Source organism: Monodon monoceros, unplaced genomic scaffold (assembly GCF_005190385.1).
Source record: "Monodon monoceros isolate NGI ecotype Baffin Bay Population unplaced genomic scaffold, NGI_Narwhal_1 Super_Scaffold_22, whole genome shotgun sequence".
NCBI lineage: Eukaryota > Metazoa > Chordata > Mammalia > Artiodactyla > Monodontidae > Monodon > Monodon monoceros.
The window spans coordinates 112,458,122-112,478,012 of NW_021703779.1; the positions used below are offsets into that span (position 1 = coordinate 112,458,122).

The window sequence follows — 19,891 nt, forward strand, 5'->3', positions numbered from 1 at the left end:
GCATATCAAATTTACCTGGGGAGCTTTTTCAATAATATGTACTCTTGGAGTAGATCCCAAACATGTCTAGTTTGAAAAAAAAATCTCTAGGTGATTCTCATCTGCATCTATGATGGAAATTTATCATTTTAAACTATTTTTGAAACTGTGGAAATGTAAAATAGTTGAGATGACAGGGTGACACTGCTGAACTCTCCTTGTTAAATGAAGCATTTAATCTTGGCTCCACACTGGCAACCTTAGTTTTATTCCATTGTCCTTATTTTGGGTTATATTTTAATCAGACGTGAATAGATTAAAAAATATTTGAGTCAGTACTTGATTATTAAGGAAAAGTCATCTTTCTCAGGATATTAAAATAATGTAACATATTTGTTCTTAAGTTGTTTAATCTTTTTCTCACAAGGATTCTGAATATTAAATGTTCCTGCATTTTTCTTTTCTAGTTATTTTCTTCTGGCACAGTCCAGCTCACAACAACATCAAGAGCAGAATTTGGAGATTTTGATATTAAAACTGTACTTCAGGAGATTAAGCGAGGAAAAAGAATGGTCTGTGCTTTTATGTTTATGCTATGCAACATTACTCTTCTGACTTTGTGCTTTAAATTTAGAACACATCTCAAATTTATCCAGTCATCAAAAAATTTAATATAAAGTAGTTCATATGTTAAAGTGAAGTATATATTTGACTTATTTGTAATATAATAAAGGATGCTGATGTTACTGAAAGTTATTCTTCTTTCTATGTAACTTCATTACCTAAGACAATTATACTGAGATTTATACTTAAGGGTATTTGAGAGTCTTTTAGTAAAATAAATGAAGATGTGAACATGACACACCTTATTAAGTTTAAAATGTTAAATTGTTTAAGCTCGCTTAAAGAAAAATTCCATGACCCCAATAGAACATTGAGAATCTCCCCATGTTGTTATTCATTCTTTTTTTTTTTAAATAAAAGGAGATTTTTTTCAGAGCCTTCTGTTTAGTTAAAGTTCACATACATAGTTATGTCTTTTAATATGTTTATCATAGCTTTAAAGTTTCCTTTATAAAATGTGCCTAAGTCTCATGTTTTTAAACATACTGAATTACTAATAAATAGCTTTAAGAAATAATGGCATCTTTATTTGATGACTTACTCCTTTACAGTCTGTGAATATTATAAAATGTCATTGGAATGCAGAATCTTTTCTTTAAGACAGCAATTGTCTCTAGAAATGACTTTATTTAAAAATTTTTTTATTGTGAAAATTTTCAAACATCAAAATTAGAAAGACTAGTAACACACGTCTATCCATCACCTTGACTCATCAGTTATCAAGAATTTGCGGCACTCGTTTCATCTATGCCTTTTATTCTTGTTGCTTGAAGTATTTTAAAGCAGAGCTGAGACTTCATATCATTTCACCTCTACATATTTCAGTATGTATCTCTTAAAAGTTGGACATTTTCTTACCTAACCACAATGTCATTACACCTTATAAATTAACAATGAGTCTTCAGTGTTATTTAATACCTAGTTCATATTTCCCCAATTGTATCAAAGCTATCTTTTTAAAGTTGGTTTGTGTGAATCAGAGGAGGTTCACATATTACATTTGGTTGTTATATTTCCCTTAAGTAATCTAGGGCACTCCCTCCTCCCTGTCTTTGTTGTTTCTGTTTTTGTTTTGTTGTATGCCATTGACGTGTTGAAGAAAACAAATTAATTGTCCTGTAGAATATCCCACATGTTTTATTTGTCTGTTTGCTTTTTCACAATGCTATTTAACTTGTCCCTCTATCCGCCAGATTTTCTTTTAAAGTGGAAGTTAGATGTAAAGCTTGATTAGATTCATTTTCAACATTTTGGGGGGTAAGAACACTTCACAGGTGGGACTATATCATCCATATTTTATCACATCAGACAAGTCATAATGTCTGACCTTGGATTCAGGTGGTGAGTTGATCCCTCCGTTGTGAAGCTCCCCTTCGATCTTTCATCTGGTGGTTTCAGGCATTGTTGATCTTTGTCTGAATCCATAAGAAATGACTTTTTCTTTGTGGAACTGCATTTTTGAAGGTATAAAGATTATTGATGTCAGTTGTTCCATTTAAATCCAGTTCAGTTTTTTGATACTTTGATTACTCTTCTAAAAATGAAACTCCTTTAAAACAGAATGTGGAGTACTAAAAAAAAAATAAAGGGGAAAAAATCACTTCATCGTATGTAGCACAATGTTGTGTCATACAGCTAAAGTCAAATAGGTGACTAGGATAACAATTCACATTCTCTTGATCAACTTATTTACCTCTGCACTGTTGAATCTTAGTGTCAACACTAACCTAGCATTTCCCCAAGTGTGCTCCAAAGGAAGTCAGTCCATCAGGATGCTCTCCCACTGCTCCAAAGTTAAAAGGGCATCTGGAGTTCAATAAACTTGGGAACTGTTTACTATACCCTCCTTCCTGGAGGAAGGCTGTCAGAAGTTCTGCAATCAAGTAATCTGTTGAAAACTAGCATTTCTCAAACTTCTTTGACTATGAAACCCTTCTTCCAACAATCACCTTAAGTCTTAAAAAGATGTCAGCCCCTTTAGTCTGTTTCTGCCCTTTTGCCTACTTGGTAGCAATCCCTCTCTGAGAATCTTCTCATTCTTCCCCCCAGTCATAATAGGAAAGGAACTGATCTCAGGGAGAAAAAGAAGCCGACCACTAAAATATAGAATATATTTTTGTGTGTGTGTTTGGCAGTATTAAGGAGTGTTCCCTTTATGTTTCGATGTCAGCTCTCTGATGGTTAGTAGAGTTAAATAATGGAAACATCAGGGGTGACTACATATTAGAAAGTCTATCAAAGTTTGATTTAAATTGCAGTGTTATTTAATACATATGCTATACAATAAGTTCAGTGCACTCTTTTTCAATAGAAAAACTGGCTGTTTTCTTTGTAACGTGGACTGTTTGGCTGAAATAGCTAAAATAGAAGAAATAAGATTGCATAAACTTTGAAATACTGCTTATGATTATTCTTTCTCTTCCCTTAAACAGAAATGTACACTTTGCAGTCAGCCCGGTGCTACTATTGGATGTGAAATAAAAGCCTGTGTTAAGACTTACCATTACCACTGTGGAGTACAAGACAAAGCTAAATACATTGAAAATATGTCACGAGGAATTTACAAGTAAGAGAACAATTGTCCATTTTCCTAAACTTGTCAGTAAGTAACTGCCCTTAAATAGATGACATTAGTTTACTTGCTCACTCTTCTTAGGCGGTGTTTAGCCAAGTGTAGAATACTAAGGACTCTGTATAAGAAATGAGTACTGCAATTGACATTTTCCTCTGCCTACACATCCCTGGATTAGCATTCATTCAATCAGTATTTTTATGCTTCCTGTGTGCCAGGCATTGTGCTAGGAGCTGGGCATACAATAGTGATCAAAACAGACAGAGACAGTGTCCTCATGAAAGCTTACAGTCTAGTGGGAGAGAGATATATCAATTAAATGGTCACATAAATATACAATCATAAACTTCGTAAGTGCTGTAAAAGATGTTACAAAGCGCTGTGGCAGCATGTAACAAGGAGGAGCTAACCTACTAGTCTGTAGTGGGGGAGTGTTTGGGAATTTCCTTAAGGAAATAGTGCTTGAGCAGAGATATGAAGGGCGAAATGAATGTGGGCATTGGGAAGGCGTTCTAGGCAGAGAGAACAGCGTGTGCAAGGCCCTAAGATGGGAGAGAAACAAGGGAGCAAATGAGGGGGTGGGTGGTAGGAGGCTACTGCTGAGGGTCCAGGTGAGAATTGTGGGTAACTTAGAATAGGATATAGTTGTGAAGGCAGAAGTTGAAAAGATACACTTGGAAGACTGATGAAAGAGTAAGGTTTGGAGATTTGGGATTACATGTTACTCTCTTTTTTATGGGCCTCCACTTACCAGTGCTGCGTTGGGCTAGTGTTATCAATGTGAATCTACAGTGGTTCCCTTTGTTTAATCGAATGGAGAATAAGTTGGTAGAGATCCCTGAATATTTATTTGGTTTGCCTTTGCAAGTTGTAAAGCACTTCCTTGCTCTCACATTCCCAGCGTGCAATAAACCAGTGACTCAGGGTCTCCTATTCCATGGACAAAGCAGTTTGCGTAAGCAGTCACCAAGTCATTTGGGTGATTGCGTGAGGTGCTAATGCTGTATTATAAAACTGGCCAAACTTCGCTTAATAATAAAGGCACATGTTTTTCAAGCGAGTTCTATCAAGCCTTGAAGGAACAGATAATTCCAATGTTATTTAAAGACGTCCAGCACATAGCAAAAAATGGAAAACTTCTTAGTTCATTCTGTAACACGTGCATAGCTGTGACACCAAACCTAACAAAGACAGCATTTAACAACAAAAATTTTAAAACTAGAGACAAGTCTTAACTTTTATAAATATATGTACCAAAATCTGAAATAAAATATTAGAAAATCAAATCCAGGGCTGTAGTCTAACAATTTAAAGATTATTCAAAATTAGGAAATATATAAATGTGACCTGTTACACTTAATAAAGAAAAATCCTAGTGGATAGTGGAAAGACATTTGATACCATTCAACATCCATTTCTGAATTTTAAAGTAAGGTAGCAAGAGTGCTCTTGGTGGTAAGCTAGGAGTCTTAATAGAGTGTTAGGAGAGACAAAAATGGCAAACAGCTTATTTAGTGTTAAAGTAAATGGACCATGGTTCTTAGCCAGAGCTGAGCCTCAGAATCGCCTGGAGGTGGATATGGCCCTCTTTAGAAATGTTCATGCCTAGGTCCTACCCTCAGATTTAAATTCAGTGGGTTGAGGCCCAAAACGTGTATTTTGATGATTCCGCAGGTGATTCTCAGGTTCATCTCTAATTGAGAGCCACTATATCAATACACTTTCATTCAGATCAGGAACAAGACAAGGGTGCCAACTGCCAACATTACTTTCACTCTTTTTCTGGAGGGTTAAGCCTGTGCAATGAGAAAAGGAAGGAAAATGTATAGTAAATGTTGTGAAGGAGAAAAATAAAATTGTCAATATTATTGATATTACTGTCTACCAAGAAAATCCAAAGAAATCAACTCTGAATTTATTAAAACTTATAAGAGCTCAGTAAGGCTGCTGAATATGAGATGAATTTTTAAAAACAATTCCAGTAATAACTACTTAGAAAATGTAAAGGAAAAATGTCTATCCCACCCCACACACACACACACACACACACACACACACACACACACACACACGTGTGCGTACACATACACCAATGGTGAACCTTTTTTAAAAAATAGCATTTTACATAGGACCCCAATGAATGACGAAATATATTATGTTCCTTGATAGACTCAACTTTGAAAGATACCTATTCTCCCCAAATTAATCTATATACTTAATACAATTTTAATGAAATCCAACTTTTTGAGTTTTATCTAAAAAAGTAAATGTGGTATTATTGTCTATTAGTAATGATTGTTACCTTATATAACAGGAAAAGAAATAGAAGCTTAAACAAGATAGAAGTTTGTTTCTCCCCTAAAAGACGTCCAGAGGAAAGCAGTGCAGATGTGGTAGGCAGCTTCTCAGTGTTATCATTGGCCCCCATTAGCATCTTTCTGCTGTCTCCTCCTTGGGCTTCCTTCCATAGGAAGCAGGAGGAAGCAAGGGCAAAGGAAGATGGAAGGACAAAGTAGCTGTTGCTCCAGCTGAGTCAGGCTTTAATCAGCCTTCCTGGAAGTTCCATACATGCTTCTGCTCAGCATCTCATTTGCCAGAATTTAGTCATATGTCCAAAGGAGGCTGGGAAGTATACTCTTAGTGGACACATTGCTACCCAAACAAAATATGGTTTAGTACTATGGAGGGTGGTGGGGGATAGATATTGGGGTAGCCAACTAGTATATCACATGAAGCCAAGAAAATTTTTAATGCAATTGAGAGGAGAAATCCCCTGTTAGATATCAAAGCCAATCATATAGTAATTAAAACAGTATCACAGAAGATAGATCACAGAAGATCACAGAAGATAGATCCGTGTCTTTGTTGGAATCTTATAAATAATTATGGTAGCATTTTATATATGTGGAGACAGAATGGATTAATTCAGTACCTGATATCTATACAGTTGGCTCTCCATTTAGAAAACAGTCTTGACCCAGGGAACTGTACTCAATATTCTCTAATAACCTATATGGGAAAAGAATCACTGATTCACTTTGCTGTACACCTGAAACTAACACAACATTGTAAGTTAACTATACTCCAATAAAAATTTAAAAACAAAGAAAAAGAAAAGAAAACAATCTTGAGTATAGGTGGCCTTTCTAAGCATGATAGGGAACTCAGAACTTTTATTTGACTACATTAAAATTAGACTACCTAAAGAGACCTCCAAATCATTACGAAAAACACAACCCAGTTTAAAAAATGGGTAAAGGACGTGAACAGGCAGTTTATAGAAGAAATAGCCATGGGTTATAAGCACATGAAAAACTGTTCAACCTTATTAGTAATGAATCAAATGCAAATTAAAACAAGATCTTACCAATTTTGGCAAAGATGAATAGGATTTAGACTATCTACTGTTAGCTAGGTTTTTGAGACACAGGCATTCTTATTCCATGTTAAGGTTGAATATAATAAATTGGCACAACTTTTTAGGAGAGCAATTTATTATTGGAGATGAAAACCTTAAAATAATATATATCTTTTGCTACTAGTGTGCTTGTAGGGATTGAGCAGACAACAGTGCAGAGATGTATGTGCAAGAAGTGTCATTGCATTATCGTTAGTGATAGTGGCAACACCCACTAGGGCATCTTCTTAGACTCAGCTATACTTCAAACTGACAGGATTACCCCAGATGGCATCAGTCTACTCAGGAAGATTATAGACAAGAACTGCAGCTTGCCAGCAGGGTGGCATCAAATATTCGTCTTCTCTGAGAGTCCTTGCAGCAGTCATTGTAGCAGTACAGCTCAGGTCCAATAAGATATGATCCACATTGGGGAAAAGCCTCATACCCCATTGGAGTCAGCACCTCTTAACAATACAGTCATATAGGCATAGATAATTTTCAGGTTACACCACACTGAAAGAGGACCAAAGATAAGACTTCTTATCAGAATATGCATATTTTTCCCAGTCCAGGTACGGTCTACCAACTGGGGGGGGTAACATAGCTTAGTAAAATAGTTGACACACTAATTTTTGTTAAGTTGCTAGAGGAAGAGGGCTAAAGAGTTAACCAAAGGTGAAATTCTCATGTGGAATGGGAAAAGATTTTTAACTTTTCACCCACAATAGCAAAGAAAGAAAGAGAGAGAGAGGGAGGGAGGGAGGGAGGAAGAGAGAAAGAGAGGAAAGAAGGAAGGGAGGGAGGGAGGGAGAAAGAGAGAAAGGAAGGAAGGGAGGGAGGGAGGAAGGAAGGAAGGAAAGAAAGAAAATCAAATCAGAATTCTATCAGGAGATTTAGTAAATAAATTTTAGTACATACATGCATCTAGTGGAATACTATGCAGAAATTAAAGAATAAAGTAGACCCATGTGTAGAGTTGTGGAGAGGTATTTCAGTGATTGAGTCAGGGGGAAAAGTTGCATGATTCTATTTTAGCATATAAAAAGTACATGTGTACACACATGAACAAGATATGTGTATGTTTTTTATACATAGAAAATTTTCTAGGAGCATAGTCAGCAAACTTAATAGTTGTCATCTCTCATTCATTGCATAGGGGTGGAGAAGAGGCAATTTTATATTCTCCTTTATATGGTTCATGAGCAATCCATTATTTTTAAAAGTAGCCAATAATATTTTAAAATAACAGGCCCATTTAAAATGTTTAGAATTAGATATGTGGAGAATTATTGTGTTTACATTTTAACTTTATTTAGATATTTTCACAATAGTTATCCGTTTTCATTTCAGGAAAAAATGGAAAATGTAGATAAGAAAAATAAAACTAAATGTCAACTTTAATTCTACCACCAGAGATAATAACTTTAAATCTTTTGGAATATTTTCTTCTAGACATTTGTGTGATTGTGTATATGTGTATATTTATAAAAACAAAACTTTCTTATATATACTCTTTTATAACCTGTTTTCCACTTACTATATCTTTAGTAGAGGCATTTTTTTTCTGTGACGTTAAACAGTTGTGCATCACCATTTTAATGGTTGCATAGTATTCCAGTGTATGGGTGTATTAGTTTGTTTAATCAGTTCTCTTTTTAGACATTTAGATGGCTTTTATTTTTTAGCTGTTAGAAAACCATGTTGCAGTGATCATTTCTAAACAAAAGTATTTGAACTGGGATCCATGATGATTTGAAATGCTCTTTTTACTTTTTCACATTGAAATTTGTTTCTTAAATCTGCTTAGAAGTGGATTCCAGATTTTTTCATAGAGACCATGGAGTTCAAATGAGTCCGTAAGCAGGCAGTTTGGGGAGAGAAGAATGGACAAATGAAAGGAAATGCAAGGAGGAATATTTCTGAATGAAGTGGCTTCCTTCCCTCCTACATGTGACTTGCTTTCTTTCTTTACCAGCCCTTTCTGGATCCTGAATATATTCATATTAAAAAGGCGAGGGAAGATTATATAGTGATCTGTTTATCCTGTTTTATTGTCTTTATTGTATTTCTAAGCTATTTAAATATGTATTTTTCTAAAATGTCAGCCTCCCACCATAAAACAGTAAGTTCTGTGACAGCAGAGATCTTGTTTGACTGGTCAGCACCTGCGGCCTTGGTGTCCAGACTGGTGAAAGACACGTAATAGGCCTATGGGAAATAGTCCTTGAGTGAAAAATAATCCGATAAAAAGATTAAAATTTGTTCTAACAAGAAAGGGCTCATCCTTTTAGATAAAACTCTGTTATAAAAATTTCTAAAAGCCCACAAAAATAGAAGAGTATAACAACCCCAGTCTCAGCAGGTACCAACTTACTGCCATGGTTGTTTCATCTACATTTTTTTTCTTTCTGAGGTATGTTAAAGCAGAATCCCAGATCTCTTGTCATTTTATCCTTACATACTTTAATATCACTATGCTATCATCACATCTTATAAAATTAACAGTAAATTCTTAGTATCGTCTTATACCCAGTTCACTTTGGCATTTCCCCAATTGTCTTGAAGATGTCTTTTTAGACTTGATTTGTTCAAACCTCAATACATGCAAGGTCCTTACATTGCATTTAATGGATATCTCTTAAGTCTCTCTCAATATAGAGCAGTCCCCACTCCACCCTTGCCTTTTCCTTCTACCTGTTAAGGAACCCTGATAAGTTGTCCTGTAAAAGTCCCATATTCTAGATTTATCAATTTGCGTTTTCCTGATGTCATTTACCTCATTCCTCTACCCCTCTGTATATCCTGTAATTTATAAGTTGGCTCAAAGGCTTAATTAGATTCAGGTTATATTTGGGGGAAGATACTTCATAGGTGCACTATATAGAAGTGATATTTGATATTTGAACTCATGATTTAAAAAGTGATTCCTAACATGCAGCGTTTGAAGAGTAGAAATTCTCCATAGTTCTTTGAAAATGTTTTAAGAATAAAAAATGATGAGCAAAACTAGGTCAGAAGTCAGTTGTTATTGCTGCCCCCCCAGCCCCACCCCTGCCATTTATTCTACTCACTTGTTAGAAACTTTTCATGTTAAACCTAGTCTTACACCATTTGTGGCAGATGAATTCCTGTGATCATCTTCTATCCATTGCTGACCACAAGAGGGCATCCACTGAACATTTTCTAAGCATTGTTCCATCTTGTCATCTTGTGTATAATTGACCTAAAACTGAGCTCAGATCAGCTCCCACCCTTCTTTGATTATTGTAGGGGTATTTAACTATAAAAATATATTGATGTATATACAGTAAAGTGGCCTAAACCTTTGTTCAAAATCACCTGCATTGCCATTTTCATTAAAAACAATGAATTTCAAGTATATAGTGTATATACCCAAGTAAAAGGTTGTCGGAACAGCATGATGTCAAAGTATCCCTCCAGAGATGGTTTGTTAATTTCAAAGAGGGAATACTTACCCTTACGATAGAGAAATCTGGCCGTTTCTACCACCTTAAGCAAGTGAAAACAGCACACTCATAGCAGGACATTCTGAAATTACATGCATCCTGAGGTATGCAGGATTACCTACAAAGTATCCTGGACTAACAAAGGAAAGTTGAACCTAAACTTAACCAAGCCCTTAGACCTTGTTTCTAGTTTACAGGAAATAAAGGGTGAGAGAAAACCAAATAAAACATTACCACAGGGACTTCCCTGGCGGTCCAGTGGTTAGGACTCGGCGCTTCCGCTGCCGTGGCCTGGGTTCAGTCCCTGGTCAGGGAACTAAGATCCCACAAGCTGTGCAGAGCGGCCAAAAAATGAAAAAAAAAACTGTAAAAAAAGACTCTTAAAAACCAAACCAAAACAAAAACATTACCACAGTTAGATAAATCCAAAATGTGGTGTAGTTGACGAGGCATATGGTCTGACTCTTCCCAGAAGGTCAGTGTCATGGGAAAAAAAAGAAATTAAAGGAGCCAGTCTACATCATGAGAAACAGAGCTAAAGGCAGTACCTGGAAAACTGTTAGGTGACTCATAAAGGTGTTCTAGTAAAGGCCAGGACACTAATGATGAAAAGGTACTTGAGGAGTTTGAGTAAAATTGTTTCATGAAATGTGAGCAGAAAGCAGCAGCATATATACAATTTATATTATTTCCTAAAATGTGCTTTGAAATTATGTATATGAAACATTATAGAATTTCATTATTTCATATATATACCTAAAAGTTGATATTTTCATGTTGGCCAAGGACTTTTTTTAATCTCATTGGGCAAAGTGAGGAATTGCTTTATATTTGGACATATGTGGTTTTATTTCAGACGAACTTTTATTATTTCATTAATAGAGTGCTTTCCTTTCTATCTTTTAGACAGAAATGGACCTATAGCTAATTGTGGGGTGTTTTTTTAGTGTGGATGAGGAAACTCAGATTTTAAATGGGCATGGACCTCATCCACTAATGACATAAATATATTCTCATCAACAATGACAAAACATTTTGAGATTTTTATCTTTCATCATTGTAGACTATATTGTAAAAATCATAGTGGAAATGATGAGAGAGATGAAGAAGATGAGGAACGAGAGAGTAAAAGCCGGGGAAAAGTAGAAATTGATCAGCAACAACTAACTCAGCAGCAACTTAATGGAAACTAGGTATGAAAGTTAATTATATTGGCTCTGTTGTCAGGATACAGTATACACACTGATAAATACGTATTGAGGTAATAATGTGCAGTATGATTTTTTTTAATGCTATTATGTTTAGTTAAGCATGTTACTAGAATGCTGAGGGTGTGTAGGCTTGCATAGTTTTTTTCTTTTAACTAGCTGATTTTGTAATAATAAACACAAGCTATCCACTTTATCAATAAATGTAGTTGTAATGTCAGACCAATAAGATATTCTTGCTCCTCAATAACATTATATTATTGTGTTCCCCTCAAGCATCATATTTTACATTTTTTTATCATCTTTTAAACAGGTTCATGGGACAGAGTTAGAAAACTGGGAATGAATAAGACATCCATAACTACTATTCTTTTTTCACTGTTTTCTAAAATCAAAAAGGGTTTGTAACTTTTTACTGCCCAACTCTTAGATCCTTCATTGAACTGCCTAAAAACATCTTGTTTGTTTTATGAGCCTTCACTAGATGGCAGAGTTTGACATGTTGATATTACGTAGCTGTAGTTTGCAGTTTCTGGGAAGCAATTGAAACACTATTAACCCTGTGTATAGTGTCAACAGTTAAAGCAGACATTGAAATGAAGTAAGCTATATTTCTGGACTGAACAAAGTTCTACTGTTTAGAGTGTCTAAGTTTGTTTAGTGGATTCATACTCAAGGGAAAGCATAAGCAAATTTCACTTTACAGTGCAAACACGCCTCTGGTGGCAGCACATGGGAATTTATGATTTTTTTTTCCGCACTCAAGTAATGGAGGCGAGAAATGAAGAGAACCTTCTTTTTCTCTTGGCTTCGACAGCACATGCTAAAAATCTCTTCCAAGAAGTGTGCTAAAGCTTTTCATTTGGTTCCTGTTAAAGTTGTTCTCACTGACCAGCATGGACTCAGGCAACTGGTGATTGATTATAAGCTCTGAGCTCCAGTGCTTACGGCAAAATTCTCTTGACAGTAACCCTCTTCTCTTTTCATGTCATACAAAGAGCTTCTAGCAAAATGATTGGATCCTTTCAAGTTTAAACTAACATTTGGCAACAGCAAATTAAGCCTCTTTAACCTTTAAAGGGTTACCACTTACTAAGGACTTTAGCCACCATGTCTGAAACCCGTTCCTCTCAAGTGCCGTGTTGTTGTGGAACACTTCATATATTGGCCCAAAGTATGTAAGGAGATCTCATGTGCTGTAGAAGTAAAAAAAAAAAAACAGTCTTTGCATAAAGCAGTATTTATTTTTAATTTTGTGACCACTATTTTAGAAACTTTATTTAATATTTTTAATGTTTTCATTCATTGCTTTGCTTATCTATAAAATAGGATTCTGTGTCCTATTTTTCTTCTGGTAGGGTTCAGTGTTGTTTTATTGATCATCTGAATTGTTCCTCAAAGCCTGAGAACCCAGCTTTTTAGAAAGGATTTTCACACTGGCATTTCTAGCTAGTGATATTTTCTTCCACTTACCTGCTGAAGCACATTTATATATTTCTTTATGGCAAAACCAAAAAATTTTAGTTGTGTTCTGCCGAATATTACCATAGCACCTCAATATCAAGGGTAGGGATTCTGATTTCTGAATTATTAGTTAACCTACCACATTAAAGCAAATTAGCCAACAAGAAATAACATGTTAACTTGAGTGTACATTGAGATATTCTGCAGCTTATGGAAAAGCATTTTAAAAATGTAACAGGTGGAAAATTACACTGTGCTTAATGACTGATTTTTTTTAACTGCTAGTCCCTTAAAGTCACATTTGTCAAGTGTGTATTCACACATTTACTTAAATCAAGGGACTTGATGATTGCTTTATTTTAACCATCTTTTATTATTCTTAGAAGGAAACTAGCTTTAGTAGTGGATTGCCCTATATGTTTTTCTCCTTTTGCTCTAAATATACCATTGGATTTTTTGTGTGTGTATGTGATGAATTTTCAAAATTCACCATGACTTGAAGTGCAACGACAGATCTAGATGTTTGTTTACCAAGCTATGTGACTTTTCCCAAAGGATCTGTACTTTATTTCCCTACAGCAGCTTGAAACCCATTATTTTAAATCTTTGAATCACTGTGTCTAGATCATTTTTACATTGTGTGCCATAGACTTACCCATGGAATAATAGAGCACCTTCATTTTTGGACAACTACTGTAATGATGTTTTTAGGAAAAATGGAAGGTGCCGGGGGTAATAATGGCCAGTCAATAATCATGTAATGGACTTCAAATACAATAGCTGTCAGTTAATGGATTTGTTATGTAATAAACTGTATGACTTTGTATGGGTTTCTTCAACCCTTTCTCTGCCACTAGCAACCAGAATAGCACTTTACCATTTGGTTGGCTAGATAAGTGGCTGGCTACCTATTTTTCTCACTGTGGTGTGATTGGCTAAATAGTCTTTCATTAAAAATTGAAATGTAAATTGAAGTCACATGAAAAATCACCTTTGGTTGTAAACCTCCAATATTTTGATTCTCTATCCATGTTTTCGTCACATGCTGAGTAAAAGTGCCTTACAATGTAAAAATTGTACAGTACTTATGTTCCCAAGTAGCATCATCATCTTCTGGGTAGTAATTACATCGTGGTATGACTATTTAGAAAAATGGACCTCAGCAGTGTATTTACCGTTCATCTCCTAAGTCCTTAACTGTAGTTTTAATAAGCATGACATTATTTGATAAGTATATAACATTTACATCATTTCAAAAAATACTGCCATGACTGTCTTTTATGCGTATTTTAGCTTGAAATTTTGAAGCGTCTTTTCTTTTCTCCTTTTTTTTTCCCTTTTTTGTTTTGTTTTCGTTATCGATATTAAACAGTGTAATCTTTGCAAGCGTATATTGAAGATTATTCTGGAGCATTTATTGCCTTACCAGAAATGTTAGTAAGAAATGTTCTTTAGAGTAGAAAGATAGACTTGAGTTTCTATACTTTAATAAGAGCTCTTTGTTCCTGGGGGGAGGGGGGGATGGGAGGGGTGAGTTTTACTTTCATCTCAGTTTATTAAATACCCACAACTGAAATACATTTTATTTCAAGGATCATCCATTTTAGAATTTCAGATAGTACTTGCTCAGGAGTACATGCTACTCAAGATATTAAGAGAATAACAAGATATGTAGATCTACTGTTGAATCAGAATCTATGTACTTGAACAAATGTGTGACTCAAATATCTCAAAGCAAAAGAAAAGTGTTCTAGAATGTTGTTGCTTTTTTAAAAAGCACTAAAGTTAGACCAAGGTATACAGTTTTGTTCTAACAGACATTTAGGTTAATTGTAAAGATAAGGAATGCATTATGGGTCAAAATCAAACATTCCTCTCATGTTATGTATATTTTGTTCCTGTTATATTGGCTTTATTTTCAGAATTGTAGTTTGTAGTATTAGTTTCCTTTTATTGGTATTCTTGCATATACTATTCATTCAATAAATGAGTTATGACTTTCATGTTCGTATTTATGTCTTTTTTGTGCAAGGGTATGATGAAGCTTATTTGTAACAGCAATAGTACTGTGTTCCTTTTAGTCTTGCTTTTATTTCAAGGTGAAATACCTAGTTTGTTTAATAAATTTGTCGTTAAACAAGTATGAGAGAGAAAAATGTGAATTTGAGTTTAGTTCAAAGTTTCACACATAAGGCTTTATCAGGGAGAGAATCAGCAATCTTTCAAAAGTATGATAGAACTGCATTACATCTTGGTTCTTTTATCATTCCATGATAAAGATACCTACAACTTAAATCGGGTCCTCTGGGACCTAGTTAGAATGTGATTTTAAAAATAAACCAAAACTCGTAGTACAATTTATCTGCTTGCTAATAAGGGTGCAGGATGAATATCCTTGTCATAAAGGGATTCCACCTTAAAGATTTAAATGTACTCCCTTTACTCTGGACAGCTTACTTCTAGCAGTAGTGCCCATGTATTGAGATGGTCCTATCCAGGGCAGAAATCAAAGTTTTAATTGGTAGAATTTGCTCATTCCATACATACAATTCCTAACCTGCGTTCCTGCATTCCTACTCAAAAGGAAAAAGAAATCAAGTAAGAGGTTCTGATTAATGCTGGAACTATAGGAGAGTGTGCTTTATTGCAACTGCTACACACATGCTTGGCAAGTGTGTGTGTGTCTGTGTGTGTGTGTTGAAAATCCATTACTTAGTTTCATTTTAATTACCCCATAAAATTATAAAGAGAATTATGTGGTTTTCTTTACCTAATTGAAACTGTTGACAGCTGGGCTTTGGGGTTGGGGTGTTTTTTGTTTGTTTTCTTTTTTCAGCTGCAGTCATCAGCAATTGCTGATGATCATTCCAAAGCATAAACATGCTAGAATTTCCTACGAAAATTCTATGGCCAGCAAATGGCCAGTCCATGTTTTTAAGGGAAAATCCCAGTCCCTGAGACAGTGCTGCTTTATGTATCAACCAGTGTTACATAATTTTGCCTTGTTCAGATAATGAGGTAACTGGGACATTAAGGACAAGGCAAAGGTGCATTCTTGATTTTTCTTCAGAAGATGAAAGCTATAAAATACCAGTTACGATGAAAGGTAATGATAGTATTTTACCTTGTTAACTGTAGCAGACGTGTTCTCCGTGTGGTCAGTGTACTGAAGTTAGTCAACCAGACCTGGGTCTTTGTCAAAAGATAGCAGATCCATAAACATCCAAATTCTACCTTTGCCTATACCTCTATAGGCTATAAATGTGTTTTTATGTTGGGGGTGAGGGTAGCAGTGGGGAGATAGGGAAGGTACAGCTGGGCAAAGAGCTAACTAGATCTGCTGTGTGAATGAAGGGCAACCTTTTAAATGGAACCTGAGAGAGTAGATATTCAAGGGAGTGTTAGGAGCAGGGAGATAGAATAAACTGTACTTTAATGTGGACATTGGATTTAGACTGTTGAGTTTCTACAAAGTCATTTGTACAAAAGGGTAAGGTTTTTCTGTTTGAGTAGCTTTAAAATCACAGCTATTTACAGATTTTTTTGAATTTTATTTTATTTTTTATACAGCAGGTTCTCATTAGTTATCTATTTTATACATATTAATGTATACATGTCAATCCCAATTTCCCAATTCATCCCACCACCACCACCCCACCACCAGATTTTTTTATGTATAAAAGTCGTATATATACCCATAAAAAGAAATGAAGTACTGATACATGCTACAGCCAGGATGAAGCTAGCTAAGAAGGGGCTAAGAAGGCAGCACAAAGTGTCACATATTGTAGGATTCCATTTATATGAAATGTCCAGAAGAGGCAGATTCATAAGAGACAGAATGCAGTTTAGTGGGTGCCAGGAGCTGGGGGGAGGGGAGGATGAGAGTAACTGGCATGGAATTTCTTTTGGGGGTGAGGAAAATTAGATAGTGGTGATGGTTATATAACTTTGTGACTATACTAAAAACCACAAATTATATGCTTTAAAAGGGTGAATTTTAGGGAATTGCCTGGTGGTCCAGTGGTTAAGGCTCTGCGCTTCCACTGCATGCCACACGGCACGGCCAAAAAAAAAAGGTGAATTTTATGTTATGTGAACTTTACCTCAATTAAAAAAATATGTAGTCATTGTACAAAATTAAAATATAAGATATATCAAGCAAAATGTGAGAATCCCCCCCCGTTCCACAAGCCTACTCCCCAGTATTTGATGTGTATTCTGCCAAATGCCTGTGTACAGATATAACTTAGACGTGCTTTTTTTTTAGCATAAATAGGCTCATGCTGTACCTACAGTTCTGCACCTTGTCTTTTTCACTTGAACAACATCACAAGGTGTCAGCACAACTAGATTTCTCACATGCCGTTTAGCGGCTCCATGGCATTGTAGGGTATGGTTCTGTCCAGTCTCACGTGCATCTTCATGTCCTTAAGCAAGTAATTTCTTAGGCTAAATTTCCAGAAGTGGAACTGCTAAGTAAAGGGCATGTACATTTAGAGTTTTGATAAAAATTGTCATCCAGAAAATTGGTACCAATTTAAAAGTCCACCTGTAGGGATTAAGCTTCCTTGCTCTGCTACTCCAAAGAAGTGCTTTTTTATGAAAAGAGGTGTGGTACCTTTTTTAAAAAATAAAATAAAACCATACATGCTCTACAGAAAATTCTATGGGGTTTTGATTTTGCTGTAAAGACCAGATAGACTATATCTCAAAGTGGAATAAGAATTATCTTCGGGAAACTGGACACTATATTTCATTTGTGAAAAGATTAAGTCAAAAGGTTTTGTTTTGTATGTATTATTAACAGTAGTAATTGGTGAATCATTTTCCTTCCTTCTGCTTTCTGAAAAGTAACAGCTTGCTCGTAGCTGTTCATTGTTGCCAGATGGATCTGCTTCTCTTTGTGTCCAGGGTCGAATATGGCTCAGTTTAGTGTACTTGAAGGGGTGGTGTACTGTTTTGTTGAAGAATTCCTATGACCTTTATCTGTCGTGATGGTTCTTACTCCCCAAATCATGACTCCAACAACTGGTCAATTATGTAAAAATAAGATAGAATCACTTGACCTTTTCAACTAGTTGTTTTGTCCTTGTATGAATAAAATCTAAGACTAACTAGAAAAATTGACTTGATATTTATATCATGCTTTTAGCTTATTTGCTAGAAAATTGTTTTTTTCATTTAAGAATTTCAAGCAACAGTTAGTTACCTGCATGTCTGAAGATAAAGTAAGAAGTAAGAGTAAAAATAACATGAATATTTGGTTATCAAGAAAGTTCCTAAATAAAGAATAAATTGAATGTAGTCAGGATGAATTGATGCCGTATGATGCCGTTAGTTTTTTTCTAATTCTCAAAATCACATTTTGTGCTAACTGGGTATTTATGACATTAGCCAAACAACTATTTTACTTAAAAAGATTTAAGTCAGATATATAATATTACAAAAGTAATTTTTAAGTATTTTACCAATAACCTGACCTTTGGTCATGTTTCCTTCCCCCCCTTTTTTTTATATGCTTATAAAATAATTAAGTCTTTAAGGAGGGGTGACAAAACAGGATGACTACACTAGAGAGTTCTTTCTGTAACTTTGAACTGCAGCAATCATGGAGACTCGTGTTACTTTCACTTCAGAGGTTAGCCATACAACTTAACACAAAGGCTTATTTTCAAATGTTCCTGACCCTTAAGCCCAATAGGCTTATGTTCTATATTTAGTATTGATTTAGTATTACCAGGAAGCAATAATTCTTGGACCCTGGTCTCATATGTTCTTGGTCAGAGAGCAAGCACAAAAGGTAAGCAGTGTCTGAAAGTTTGCAGATCAGAGAGCTGGAATTTTGGCATTATCCTCAAATACAACAGTCTTTCCGGACCTCCCTTAGAAGAGCTGTTCTTAAGCATTTCAGCTCATCCCATGTGCCCAAACAGCCTAGGGCAGCTATCCAGTATGCTGGGGGTGGGGGTACAGGAAGAGGGGTTAAGGAAAATGTATGTCGCTTAGGGAAAAGACTTGACAGGTTTTCTTTCTCCCTGGGAAAGAGGCAAGGTAGGAGATTTAGGTAGCCTTTACTGCATTTAATAACTGAGGTCACTCCATTCCATGAAACTTGGAAATGCAGCCAACTATTTGTAGGCCACTTCCTAGAAAGATTGACACAAAACATTTAGAACATTCATATCTTTATTCTTTTTTTTCCTTTGATGCCCTCCTGGAAACTCTCTTACCTTAATTTCCATGATCTATACCACCCCTTCGAGACCAGTCCTTTCCTGACTCTTTTTCCTACCCTGATCTAAGTGTTCCATGGTGTCCTGGTCTTTGCCCTCTTGTACTGTTCTCGCTTGTCACCACAGTCTACTGCTCCAGCTGTCACCTGTGTGTTCTGCTGATGAGTTCCAGTCCCTACCCACAGTCTGCTCCACCCGCTGAAGCTCCATGCTGAGTCTCAAATGAGACTCTGTGCTATTCTCCTGGACATTTTTACTCAATCTGCTGGCTACTCAAGCATGAGTCTCAAACCAAGTTGTCCTGATAGTGCTACAGTTCATCTACTTTGATTTCCACATCTACTTCCTTAGAATCTGTCATTCTGTCTTTTGGATCCATCCTCTCTATTCTTACTGCTGATAAACTAGTTTGGATTCTACTGGGTTTTGTTTGTATGTTTTTCTTTTTAACTTTTTGCCAAGATTCCTAACTTCTTCCACTCTGTGCCCGTGTTCACCAGACTCTTAGTTCCTTCGTTTTCTTTATTGGGCAGTTTTTGGTCTTGCTTCCTTAACTACTCAGTTTGGATAAGATGGTTAATCACCTCCATTACCCTTTGACACCACTGGCCTCAACTTCCCACTTCTTGTAATTCTCTTCCACCTTTTTGTCTCCCCTCTGCCTAGAGTTCACCCCAGTCTTACATCTGGGGAAGATGACCTGCTAGAGGACATCACAATGCAGACTGATGCCACCAAAATTTTGGTGTTTAGTCTCAAATTCTCCGTATCAGTCTGTAATCCTTTTTACTTACGTATGGACTCTAGATTTTGGTGGCCTTGGCTCAGATCCCATGTAACCTTGACTAGGTTGCTGACTCTCTCTGTACCTCCATTATCTCATCTTTTAAATGCAGGTGAAAATACTACTCCATGCATAGACCTGTGAGGATTAAAGGAGG

The 19,891-nt window shown here is 35.8% G+C and overlaps 1 protein-coding gene across 4 annotated transcripts in view; it reads left to right on the forward strand.

Moving 5' to 3' along the window:
- The window catches only part of PHF6 (PHD finger protein 6), a 52,556-nt gene extending 37,838 nt beyond the window's left edge, over positions 1-14,718 (forward strand). For 2 of the 4 annotated variants that reach the window (XM_029240807.1, XM_029240810.1), the window contains 4 exons: positions 447-551; positions 3,036-3,169; positions 11,106-11,235; positions 11,564-14,703. In XM_029240807.1, the coding sequence (XP_029096640.1) occupies positions 447-551; positions 3,036-3,169; positions 11,106-11,235 (369 nt within the window). In that variant the 3' untranslated portion in view covers positions 11,564-14,703. Of the gene's footprint in view, positions 1-446; positions 552-3,035; positions 3,170-11,105 lie in introns of all 4 variants that reach the window. The other 2 variants (XM_029240808.1, XM_029240809.1) reach the window with 2 other exon arrangements.
- The last annotated feature ends 5,173 nt before the right edge of the window (positions 14,719-19,891 follow it).